Below are 13,625 nucleotides of genomic sequence, written 5' to 3'. Positions count from 1 at the left end.
AAAAAAAAAAAAAAAAAAAAAAAAGAGCTGGACACTGAACTGACTGACTGAGCCACTCAGGTGGCTCTCTCTCTTTTTTTTTTTTTCTCCCCCTGAGATATCTATTCGAGGTCTTTCTGTTCTATCCTGGATTGGTACTCTCTAGGCTTACACAAACATTTTGATACCTTTTCTGGGACCATCAGCCTAAAGATTCTCTTTCTAAGTCTTCTGTGTCAGAACCCCTATTGCTTGGATCCCATGTCCTCTTCCTTCTTGGTTTATTCTCCCTCTAATAGAGAGGATCTTTCAGTCACTGAGAGAGGGTGAACTGATGGTAATGACATTTTTTTAAAAAAATAGATATTCCATGGTTCAAAATGCCTTGAGTGACAGTTTGGGTATAGCATTGTAAGTTGAAACTGATTTTCCGGTAATTTCCAGTGCTGCTCTTGACAAGTTTTACTGTTTTTACACTGAATAGGAAAGTTATTTTCTCTGAAGACGATTTTCAGATCATTTATCTCCAGTGTTCTGAAATTATATGCTGATCTTTGAGTAAATCTCTTTTCAGAGTGTCTGTGGAAACTCATTTCCTTCATTTCCTGAGAATTTTATTATACTATTTCATTACATTTTCCTCCCTCATTTTTTCTGCAAAAAGATATTGAGCCCCCAGTATCATTCTTCTAGTTTTCTGATCTCCTTTACCCTACTTCCCATATCTCTAAATTTATATTTTATTTCTAATATTTATCTGCTTTCTCTTCCAACCCTTATACTGATTTTGCTTGACTTCCACTATAAAAAGTTTTATATTCAAGAAAAACTGTAATTTTTGCAAACATCTTTTTTATGATCCTATCTCATGGATGCAACATAGCTTCCCCTCTTGGAGAGGCATTGCTATTATTACTTACATGTTATTCTGTTACCTGCATTGTTTGACTTTATCTAGTTGTTTTTGTCATTGTCTATCATTAGGAGCTTTCTTCATGACTAGTAATCCTTGACTCTTTATTCATATTTAAATGTGAGGAGTAGTAATAAAGCTAATTTTTACAAAGTGCTTATTAAGTGCCAGGCAATACTCTAAGTGGTGCCGAATATATATATATATATATATTCTTCCAATTCTCACAACCTCATGAAGTAGTACTTCTTCTCCAGGGTCATGTATTTAGTAATTAAAGTAAGGATTTGAACCTCACGGATCTGGTTTCGAAGTCTGTGCTCTTAACAACTATGCTATTACTGCTTTTGGAAAAGAAAAAGTGATGGGAAGTCAAGCATTTATGTGCAAGACTGATGGATAGGGAAGCCTTCCTGTGTGGTGACTGCAGCCTAGTGTTTTGTTAGTATAGTCAAAAACTTCAGCAACTATAGATCTTTTTTTCCTGGTCAGGTCATTTTCCTAGAGGGGAATCCTCAAAATTCCTACCTAAGGGCCCTGTTGCTTCCTGCCACCTCACTGGGGTGAGGTTGACACCCATTTTTCAGTATATAAACTTGTTGTGAATGCTCCTGTTTTCATCATGAAGTCTAATGTCTACCTGTGTGAATCTTGTGCTCTCAGGTTCAGAGCCTTTCTTGACCAAACTCTTAAGCAAACTTGGCTCCAGTCTCTTGCTTAAGTAGGGTAAGAGAGTGGGTGGTTGCTTGGGTTAGGGATGAGAGATCTAGACGTGGTCTAGTTGCTCCTTAAATAAATTTTCAATTACTCCTCCAGATTTCACCCCACCACAACCTTTTGTCTTTAGAACTAACATTTCTGAGGCATCTGGGTGGCTCAGTTGGTTGAGTGTCCAACTTGAGCTCAGGTCATGATCTCACAGTTTCAATAGTTCCAGCCCCATGTCAGGCTCTGTGCTATTGGAGCCTGATTCTGATTCTGTGTCTCCCTCTCTCCCTGCCCCTCCCTCTACACCCTCCACCCCCGCCAGGCTAATGATCTGTCTCTGTCAAAAATAAATAAAAACATTAAAAAAAAAAAAAAAAAAGAAGTACCTGACATTTCTACTTCCAGAGATCATCTGTAGTTTTACAGTGGCAAGTGGTTCCTTTTTTACAGCAACTTAGATACCAATTTTCTCTACTAAATCAGTTACTACTCAGACCTGTGTTTTATCTTGCAAAATTTTGCTGATGCTTCTTTTTCTGTGGTCAACTCCCTCAATTTTTGTCATTGTGGGTTTAAGTCTTTTTAAGTTCTTTTATTCTCATTTTTGAAAGCAGAACAAAGAAAAGTGCAAGTGTTCGATATGCCTTGTTATACAACAGGTCCTTGACTGATTTTAAATACAGTCCAGGATTTCAGTTCTAATGTAGTATCTGCTACTGGATCTTCACATGCAAAAAAAAAAAAAGGGGGCAGGGGCATAAGTAGGAATGTTCATTTATTTTTATTCCTTTTGAAATTTCAACATATATGTAATATGAAATCAGCACAAAAATAACAGATCAGAAACCTTTAACTAGACAAATTGTATATCTTATGTGAATGTTAATTATTTAATAGCCTAACATTCTAATGAGTCACTATGTATTTCTAATATAAAACATTTTTGAGCTTTCAAACTCAAAAGCAACAATTTCACATATACAATCCAGTTAAACCAATGTACGAATTATATTTAGAAATGAACTACTGAAGCTATCACATCTTAATGAAAAACAAGTCAAGATGAAAACACTCCATATCCTCCCTTTGACCCTGAATGACAAACATTTAAAAAATACTCTGCACCATGTTAACTTTTCCATCTAAAATATAGTTAATATCACACTAATTTCTTTTTTTACACAAAATGATGATTTTTAAACTCAAGACATTTAGGTAATACATCTTTGTCTAAACTTATAGAAAAACTATTGTGTTTCCACTCCTCATCCCACCCCAGCCCCACTGCCATTAACAGAGACTTGAAAATTAGCATGTACTCACCAAATGCTTATCAAACAAAACAACAAAAATACTAAATGGTTAAACACATACCTTGGTCCTAGTGGTCGTTTTGTTTTGTCTTCTTTCATTCCATACAAATGCAATAGCAGCCATAAAATGAACACCATGATTCATTGAAATGGGGCCCAATAATTCAAGGATCTGTTGTCTCAAGTTCTAAAACAATTTAAACAAATGACAAGTGGGTTTTAGTTTTGTTTTTTTTTTTAATAATATATAGCACTTTCATGTTTTGCTTCCTCAGTAACAGTGGAGGAAATTCTAATAGTGTTAAGAGTTCAATCATGGTCATTTTAACTGTAAAAAAAAATCAACACTATATAATGACAACTGCCAATCAGCCAGATGCAAGAGTCTCTATGAAATAAGAGGAAAACACTATATATGAATTTCAAATACATTTGATGTAGATTCCTTTAAAAAAGGAAAAGTTTTTTTTAAGTGAAGTTATACAACAGAAAAACAAAGTTTAATCTAAACCTAAGTTCTTAGATAAAATTTTCCATTGGTTTCCATCCTTTGCCTTCCCTCAATTTCAGTTGTGCTCCCATTACACCCAGATCTAGGGAGTCAGGTCAAAGAGTAAGATTAGATAACTTGACAAAAGTTGTCAAATTCAACAACTTGACATTGAATAATATGCCTTGAAATATGATTTTCCTCTAAATATAAAGTAGAAAATTTGGAAAATGCCTGAGTATGAGAAAATTTTTTTTAAAACTCAACCATTAATCACATCATCCTCAGATATTCACTATTAATGCACTAATTTCTTTTTCTGCATATAATTCTTTATGTAATTGTAAATACAATATTTGTATTTACATGTTACAAGATTATGTAACATGCTAGTTTCACTAAAGTTTTATACATTTTCCACCGAGATTTCTTCAAAAATGCAATTTGTAGCTACATAATGGAGCACTAAAAGGAGAATTTATTTAATCTTTCCTTATTTATTGTTTAGGATCTTTCTTTGTGCCACTAAATAAGGCCATAATGATATATATAAAGATATATATATATATATATCTCTTTGCATAATTTTGATTGTCTTAGAACTGATTACTAAAGTAGTGTACTAGGTTATAGATTGCCAAACTTTTAAAGCTCTCTGTACATATTGCTAAATTCTTTTCCAGGAGGATTTTCCATGTTAAAATGTCAACTTTAAAAATCCTCAAGAAAGGGAACAAAATTCTAAGTATGAATGAACCTCAAAAATATTGCCACATAAAAGAAGCCAGATACAAAAGACTAAATAATGTATGATTTCATTTATAAAAAACAAACAGAAAAAGCAAATCTATATGTAGAGGAAACAAATTAATGGTTGATTGGAGCTGGCAATGAGAATAGGGAGTGACTGCAAATGGGCCCTGGAATCTTTTTGCAGTGATGAACATGTTCAAAAATTGTGGTGACAATGTACTAGGAAAAAAATCATTGTATATACTTAAAATGGCTGAAATCTGTGATATGTCATTTCTCAATGAAATAATTAAAATCATTTGATAATTAATTCACGAAGCATGCCATACATACTACTCAAATTATTCACAGATTTTGAATACAATCTTTAGGAAAGTCGTTGAACACACTCTTGAGCTCCACAGATGAAGTGTGAATTATCTAACCTTTGTGGCTCCAAGATTAATAGTGGTGACAGACGCAGAGGCAGCAACAGCCATCTTTTCTGAAGAATCAGCCTGATGCAGGATGCTCCAGAGCAAGGTCACAGAGGACATGATCATGTGAAGGATGGAGAGGATTCCACTGCGGGCTTCAAACAAGTGTTTTTGGTCTACATTGACCAAAAGCTATTAAAGTTGGGGGACAAATGCATATTACTTACTGAAGTTTACAAATAGGTACTTATTAGACCTCAGTCTTCAAAAAGGAGTCAAATATTTGTGCAGTCTTACTTGGTGATACTGAGTAGTAGGATCCAATAAACAGTAATGGATAATGGCTGTGATCCCTTCTAAAAGAGTAAGAATCATATCTGGTGGAATGATTGATGCCATCCACAGAGGCCTGAAAAGAAACGCATTCAGTTGAACACAAGTTCTGTGAAAGAAAACTTCATGTTTTTTCAATGGTAAATGTCCAGCATGTCCTAGGCACAGAGTAGGTGCTCAATAAATATTACATAAATAAATGACTAAGAGCATAAATTAGAAGCTTTTACATCCTACTCTATGAACTGAGTGAGTTGTACTAGAGTTCTTTTTGGCTAAACAAATTCAATACAAAATAACCAAGTATAGCTAGTAAATCTCTAGTGACTATGTAACAGCAGGCACATCAATATTAAATGACATAGGCAGTTTTCTTAGATTTTACATGTAGTAGCTAAAGTTATATAGGAGATGAAATAAATACTAGTCGATTAAACATCTGGCTAATTTTTGACAGACTAATTGAACATGGGGATACAGATGGAATTCACCACTAAATCATGAAAATCAGAATAAAATCAGACAGGAAAGCAATTATTTTTAATTTAAAATTAATTTTTGTGCGCAATCAACTTCTACTTAGATAACTTATTAGATAAAACTAGGGAAACCCTTTGCTAGGCTCTGTATTATTTTCGTCAGCTCGGTCAAGAACATCTAAATTAATGTTTCTTACTTTAGGAGAAAAAAGGCCTGTTTGAATCTTCCTTCTCTTCTCCATTCTTAATTATTTTACTGATTGAAACTCAGGATGACTTTCCTTCTTTGTGTAAATAACATATGATTTGTAACCTACTGATAGTTAATTTGTGTATTCAAATTGTAACGGATTCTCTGGATGATTAAGCAGTCCTAAGGTGAAAAATGTTAATGATAAAGTTAAAAATCAACCCTTACCTACTATCAGATAATCCTGTTTCATATTTGTACTGCTGAATTAGATTATCTAAATTCCTGCAAAGCTGTAGTGTCACAGAAACAACCACTCTCTGTAGAACTTTTCCCATGTAAGGCAGAGTAGATGTGATTAAACCAATCCACTGTGGGTGCATCTTACAAGCACAGTGTTGATGCAAAGCTCGTATCACTGCACAGAGGAACATGCCTTGACATGTAATTGGCTGAGCATGCAAATACTGAAGAGAAGTCATGGGCTGATGGGGGTTGATGTGTTCCAGGTCAGATACAACAAAATCGAAACCTGTTTCATTCTCTTCAGGGATAGTCATTACCCGGTGTTCTAGAACAATGAGCCTCTGAAGCACTTTAAGAAGCTGTGACTGGAGTGTGCTGCCATTGTCAAATTCATCCTCTGAGAAATTGATAAGGCTATCTTCTGAGAAACCTTCTTCCACGGCAACCATGTTCTTACCTGCCATTTTCTCACTATGCCATTTCTGTGCACTAAAGATAGATGACAGCAAGCAGTGAAGAATCACTTTCTGAACTTTGCACTTAGATAACATGTCAGAGATAAAACTAGGGAAACCCTTGGCTGAGCTTTCTATTACTTTTGCCAGCTCAGTAAAGAGAAGTGTCAAAATTTCTATGCTCATCATCTGCATGTTTCGATTGCCTATTAAATCTTGTGCAGTAACCTTGACATGAGTTGGGTAATGGCTTCGCATGTAATATAAGCAGAGGGAAATAAGAATTTCTATGTACATAGAACTCCGGAAGTTATGATTTGAGTCTACTGGAATGTGACTATAAAAGTCTTTGCCCATAACAGAAATCCGGTGTCTGGCCAAGAGATTCTGAAGCAGAGACAACTGAGGGGTATATGCATTATTTACACTAGTGGTTGAAATGGCATTTACAAAAGTAATAGGGTTAGTTTTCAAGATGGCTTTGATGGCAGAAAAAGCATAGAGAGTCCTTGATGAATCATACAACTGGAGATACAGAAGCACATGCTGATAGAGCGGGTGGATGTTGAAATGGGGAGATTTCCGTGATCCTGGAGAACCCATATCACTCTCAATTTCAGAAATTTCTCCTTCTCCACAGCTGTACCAGTTTTCTAAATCCAGACCATCACTGAAGAATACACTGGTTTGTTTGAGTTTTTCATTTGAAGTTTTTTTCTTGTCATCATCCTTTTTTCTGGCAAGTTTTACTTTAGGTTTTGCTCCCGGTTGTTTACCTGACTCCTTAACGATGGTCTCTTTCTCGGAGACTTTTTCTGATAATTTTTCTTTGAAGCTGAACTGAATACTGCTGTGACTCCTCTGTCTGGATTTGGTTTCTATAGAAGCAACGTTAGAGTCCTGGAGAATCTGTGTGGTTCCTGAAATACAAGGTGAGGAACTATTTCTGGAGATTCCATTTGCCAGGTACTCACAGCCTCCCTCCGCAGACACAGCAAGCAACTGAGAACTGTCGTTACTCAGCAAAGCACTCTGACCCTGCGCAGCAGACTGCTCATCAGTTTTAAGGTCCTCCTCGCCCATACCTAGGTCACTGTGCTCTGGGGTGATAGCTTCCATTTCTAACTGAGATGTCACTGATGCAGATTCTGCTTCGAGGCCACTTACGACTTTACATATCAGGTCAAAGACTACCTGTTGAACATCATCATCTGGGGAGCTTTCACCTGGCACTTGAGAGTCTTCTTGGGCATTCACATTTTCAGGATCTACTTCGTAACTCAAGTTGTCCCCAGCAGAGGACTGTGAACATCCAGAGTCAGAACTCTGAAGTACTTCTATCTGTTGGTCTGGAAGATCGAAATCAGATACAACCATTGGAATCGTCTCACTGCTGGTACTTAGAAGGGAAAGTCTGTCACTCAATGGATTAACAGTGAGACTAAAGTTCTCTATTTCGTCCATGGTGAGCGGCTTTTCACTAATTCCTTTAGATGCAATGAGCTGTACTTGGTTTACTGGCATATGAGAAAAATAGTAAAGAAGGAAAAAGATAAAATACATTAAAATAATTGAATTGTATACTAAACTCAAGATTTTTAAACATTAGCTTCATCACCTACTTATACTTTCCTACTAAAATATTACTTTATTACTATTTTAGACAATGATGTAGATGACTATTAACTAAAGTTTAGTAAGGACAATGCAACGATAGGACTATTACTTAATTGAAAGTTAGAAAATTATGTGACTATTAACTAGAATTTAGTAAAGACAATGCAATGATAGAAAGACTATTATTTAACTGAAATAAAACAACACATTTAAAATAGCTACAGTATCAAAATTTGCTCTTATTCCCAAATAAGGTATGTTTTTTACTGCAGTTCAAAATTTTTGTTTTTTTCCTTCCTGTGTAATGCTTCCCTTTATTTTATTTCTAAGAATTCAAATACTTTAGTTGATATATATATATATATGTATATATACACAAACACATATATACATACACACATACATATATATACATGCACACACACATATATATACAGACACATACATACATATAAATACACACATATGTAACCTTGATTTCAATAAAATTCAATACTTATGAATTATCTAGTATAAGTAAGGCCCTAAACCAAGAGACAATGGGGGTGTGAGAAGGAAAAGATATCATTGTTCTCTCTAGAGTTTCAACTCAGTAGGGGGTCACAAATACATTCATCCATTTCTGTACTTTTTGGAGGGCACACAGTGCTGACAGCATTCTTTTAAGGCTTAGTTCCATGAGTGTTACAAAGCAAATGTAATAGAATTCAGGGAAAGCACTGTGACTCTACAGGTAAGGGGATCAATCTCGGAGGCAAGGCAAGAATTCAGCAGACAGGCAGGAATGGCTGTGGGTAAAGGGCTAACAGAAAGAAGTTCTGGTAATAGGCAGGGTCAGACATGCTCTGAGAAGACTCAGGGGAAGCAGTGGAAAGGGGGGTTCCATAGAGGGCTCTGTCCAGTCTGTAGAAACACACTAAAGATGAAACGGAGGCATGATGGTGTAGTTGCAGCTGCATCAAGTAGCAGGCATGGGACTTTAAGAAAGCTCCAGACCCCTAAGCATCTGCTCCCAGCTAGGTAAAATGACATTTTTATTACTGAACTCACAGGATTATTTGTCAAGATATGAATGAGATATGTGAGAGTGTTTTGTCCCTGAAGTATAATAAATTAATCTAAGAGCTCATTATCACCATATTGTAGACGGCCTCACTGGATAGTTTGTAAAATGTGGACCCCAAGTAATAATAGTGAATATCTAACTAACACTTATGATATGCCAGTCTGCACTAAATGTGTCACAAAGAGAGTATGTGTCATGTTCATAACGAAGCCTGGAAAGGTGGGTACTACTATTCCCTTTTCACAGATGAGGAGAATGACTCATGAATTACAAATGTGCATTACAAGCTTATTATATATTCCCAAGGAAGTATCTCCAGAGCTTTGTAAAATCAAACTTGCTAATTAAACTCTAAAAGTATTTCCATCAAAATTGAAAACTGTCTCTGAAATCTGTGCTGACTCCTCCCCTGAAAGAGTCAACTGATAAGAGAAATCCAGTCCTCTAATATGATCATTGATGAAGTACACTCTGGCATGGCTCACATAAGCACTGCCAGTACACGTGGATGGGAAAAAGTAAGTGGATGGAGAAAACCCCACTGTTGTCAATCACTGTTGTGTTCACTTCTCGTTTTATTTTAATGACTTAATTCTAAATAGAGCTATTCTACTTCCACGTGATATTCACCATTGCTGCAGGCAAAATTTTGCATGAAATGCTTGTCACTCTCTTCTCCGGGATAATACGGAGCCTTATTCCAATAACGTTCTGCTTGTACACGCTGCACTGAAACCCTCTGAGTTTTGGGATGAAGCAGGAGCAACAGCAATGGTTCCAAAACTCTTGCAATGTCATGTCTTTGCAGCACTTGGTTCAGCCAGGCTTGTCCCACAGAGCTGGTAGAACCATCGAGACTGTTAAGGCTATCTAGCATGATGAACAGTGACCTACAATAAACACCAATAATTAAAACAAAGAACAAAACATCTAATTGTAATACTCTAGTTTTTCTTAAATCATATTACTATAAGTTATATTATTTTGAATTAACTTTTTAAAAGTTAATCATACTTCAGGATAACTTTTGACCACATCATTTTAATCATCTTAATCCCTACAGTCTCAGTAGATATGAAACAGGAGAAAATTGTCTTTTCCCTTTTCTTATATACTTGTGTTTTAATTTCACAAGCATACGTTACTTTTATAAGATAAATAGTAAAGAATAGGAGAAAAAAAAACTTATGCTTGTTTCACCAACATATTCCTGCTCATATCATCAAATACTGAACTCCCTGCAAGTTAACACTACTTCCATGCTCTTCTGTGCCCAATCTCTTTACGAGACAAACCTATGTGCTTAACTCAAGGAAAGAACCTCTGTGAACGGTATGCAGGTGTGGTCTGTAATCTGAAAACCCAAGATTCAAATCTGGGCTATCAACTCTACCTCATGTGTGGTCTTGGGCAAGCCACTTATTTCTCTGGTCCTTCAGTGCCTCACTTGTACGATGAGAAAAGGCAGTTGTCAAATGAGGGATGGTACTTGTAAAGTACCAAGGCGAAGGGCATAGTTCGTTGTACTGGTTCAATAGCAAATTATTTGAAAATGTTGATGTTGAAAAAGTAATGTCTGAAGTAATGTCCAGGAAAGCAAACAACTGATACTTAGCTGGGCTTTAAGCAGAGTCAGATCTGTGGCCTCTATGGTGGTGAGACTGGCATCCTGGGCCAGTATCTAAAGCTACCTCTACATAGCATCTCCTTGGAAGTTAAGGCAAACTTCATATCTGGGGCATGAGTCATCCTGAGTGGTGTAGACAAGCAGCAAAACTGCCCTCAGGCAGCTCCAGGTTCTCTGAATCCATGGAAGGAATGCATATTTTAGCTATAGATTTATGATGTCCAGTTCAGGCAGAAGTTTGAAAATAACTGTTAGAGAAACCGTTATATAATCTACTGTTTATACTGAAACTCCTCTGTGAATATGGACCCACTGCTGTATCCCTGACACCTAGAATGCTGCCTGGCACACAGCAGGGGTCTGGCTGAATAGTCATCCAGTAAAAGAAAGGGGAGCTGGGTGCTTCAATGCCATGCATTCTAATATACCTTAGATTTTTAATAAATAATTTATAAGCTCTCTTTATCATATCTGTAAACTGCTATCTTCTACCCCTGCCAAATTAGCCAGAGGATTCAAGAAAAGAGACATTGAGATACCTGACTATAAAATCCGAGTATCAAATGTAACCAACCTGTCAAAAGCACGTGCAAAAGATGATGATTTGTTTATATGGAGATCCCTTGTTAGATGCCAAAGAACTGCAAATTTTGCATGTGCTTCCATCCTTATTTTCTGAGGAGGAATATGGGAGATTAAATTATTGTTTTTTCCCTTGGAGATATTAAGCAATTTTATCAAAATCAATGTAGCAATTTAAGAGAGAGTATTAGGTTAAATGTTCATAGTACTCAATATACCATACAATAAAACCGTTTTGATGAAAGTAGAAATGTAAAAAAAATAAAAAACAGAAATACTGAACCTAAAAAGTCATCTCACACTACCTCAGAAATCATTATTATTTAGTTTATACTAGGTAACCAGTTTTCTAGATTACCATGTAATAGGGCATGGAAAGAGTGAATAATGTGCATGTTACGATTATCTTCAGTATCAGAAGCATTTTTCCCTTATCTTAATAAAAATACTTAGTAGTCAAAATTTATTTTATTATACCATATAATTTACTTTTGCTTCTAGAAATTATATATTATCTCAAATAAATTTATCATTACTTATAAAGCTGGTTTATTAGATTTGAAAATTTAGACACCTAAAACATTATTTCTATGAGAAAAATGTATCATTTTGAGATTATCTGGAAAACATTGTTATGATAACAATGGACAGAACAATGGAAAAATAAATGATTTAGAAAGACCAGCATTTGGTGTTAGATAATGAACAGAAATGAATACAAATCAGGTAGAAACTGAAGTTATCAAGATTTTCATAGTCTTTCTATTGTAGCATCTGTGGAATTCAAATAAAAGCTCTCCAAAATCAGGGACTAAAATGGCCTCAACTGCTTGTGATCAGTTCGAAGGGTGCTTCCTTTTTCCCTGTGGGCCTATTAAATGCTTTTCCTATGAAGCCTGTGTTTGTATATCAACCAATACAAACATATTAAAAAGTTATAACAGTATCTTAATCTTTTTCGTGGATGTAGAATACCTTTATTCAGAGCTTAGTATTTCTTTAGAAATAAAATGTTACATAAGTAAACAAGCATATAATTTGTACCGGGTTTACACTTAATGTAAACAAATTAAATTAAATGCACGGCTTTATTAAACACTTTATTCCTAAAAATTTTTTGAAAAAATGTGTTGAGGCAGAAATAGAATTTTAACATTTTTCTCGGAATAAACTTTTCATGCCTCTCATTTTCTCTTTCATTTGTCACTTCTCTCCTGGCTAAAAGCTTCATTTACTCAATACCATGCCTTTCTGAATGACTCAGTCAAGCTCACTTGCATTTAGCGTTATTAAGAATTAGGGTGTTCTAATTCTAAAAGCTGTTCAATAAAATCTTTGATTTATGTTACAGAGCAGACATGGGAATATCACACATCTCATTTTCCTCTCAGGTGTACCAATGACTCTATCACCTTCACTCTTACTGACTTACAGACCACTTCATGTACACTGGGACACAAAATCCTTATTTTGGATATTTTAACACAAATAATATATAATCTCATATATTAGCATTCCACGGCTTATAAATGTAACTTCACATACACATCATTTCACATACATCAGTTGTTAACACAGCCGTAGTTCCATAACCAAAGCCACTGTTTCCTCTATAAATGATCCAAGAACTTGGACCAGCGACAACTTTAATTACTGCTACCCACAAATGGTGTCCTGAACCAAGAAATAAACCCAGTATTTGATTTTGGGTTACTTGAATTTTCATATTACTGATGCTTTTGTAAACAACTTTCTTCTAAAGGACAGAATGGAGTGCCTGCATGGCTCAGTAGGTTGAGCATGTAATTTGTGATTTCTGCTCAGGTAATGATTTCAGAGTCGTGGGATCGAGCTCCACGTTGGGCTCTGCACTGGGTATGGAGCCTACTGAAGATTCTCTCTCTCCTTCTCCCTCACCCTGCTTATGCGTGTGCACTTTCTCAAACAAATAAATAAATAAGGACAGAACCAATTTGTTTTAAGGACATGAAGATCACTCAATGAATTTATATAATCCCTAATTAGATACTAGCTACAATAATTTTCCTAGAGTTTCTTTAATTTACCTTTTGGTATAATTGGGAGCAGGGTAGGTCAGGGTGGGTCAAGATGAAAAAAGAATTTACCTTATCTTTATGGGTTAACTGCTGACTTATAACATCCTCACAGATGCTAGAAGAAGGAACCAAGTTATGTAGTTGATAAAAGAGTTCCACACTTTTCTGGTGGTGCTGAGGTGTCCTATCTCCCAGCTGATCCCACAATGTTAAAGCTACATGCTATAGAAAAAGATTGTAAAAGTGAGTATTATAAAACCATACATTTAAACTTATTTAATAAGCATTTCCTGTTAGGTACAAACAAGCCTCTGAATACCACTGAAGGTCTTCAATGTTCATTATGCTACTAGGATGAGATTTAAAAGTACAGCTTACCATGTGCTCACTTTTTGATCATC

General features: G+C 35.6%; 1 protein-coding gene across 3 annotated transcripts in view; it reads right to left on the bottom strand.

Annotated features, from left to right (window-relative positions):
- Nucleotides 1-13,625, bottom strand: part of DOP1A (DOP1 leucine zipper like protein A) — a 100,423-nt gene that overhangs the window by 23,683 nt on the left and 63,115 nt on the right. For all 3 annotated transcript variants that reach the window (XM_039249753.1, XM_039249754.1, XM_039249755.1), the window contains exons 16-22: nt 13,294-13,446; nt 11,160-11,260; nt 9,589-9,848; nt 5,803-7,792; nt 4,870-4,981; nt 4,582-4,764; nt 2,975-3,100 (exon numbers count right to left, since the gene is read on the bottom strand). In XM_039249753.1, coding sequence (XP_039105684.1) covers nt 2,975-3,100; nt 4,582-4,764; nt 4,870-4,981; nt 5,803-7,792; nt 9,589-9,848; nt 11,160-11,260; nt 13,294-13,446 — 2,925 coding nt within the window. The remainder of the gene's footprint in view (nt 1-2,974; nt 3,101-4,581; nt 4,765-4,869; nt 4,982-5,802; nt 7,793-9,588; nt 9,849-11,159; nt 11,261-13,293; nt 13,447-13,625) is intronic.

The sequence above is a fragment of the Hyaena hyaena genome, unplaced genomic scaffold, assembly GCF_003009895.1.
Source record: "Hyaena hyaena isolate Hyena2069 unplaced genomic scaffold, ASM300989v1 scaffold_344, whole genome shotgun sequence".
NCBI classification, from domain to species: Eukaryota; Metazoa; Chordata; class Mammalia; order Carnivora; family Hyaenidae; genus Hyaena; species Hyaena hyaena.
The sequence above is the reverse complement of the archived record's forward strand: the minus strand, read 5'-3'. Positions and strand labels throughout refer to the sequence as shown.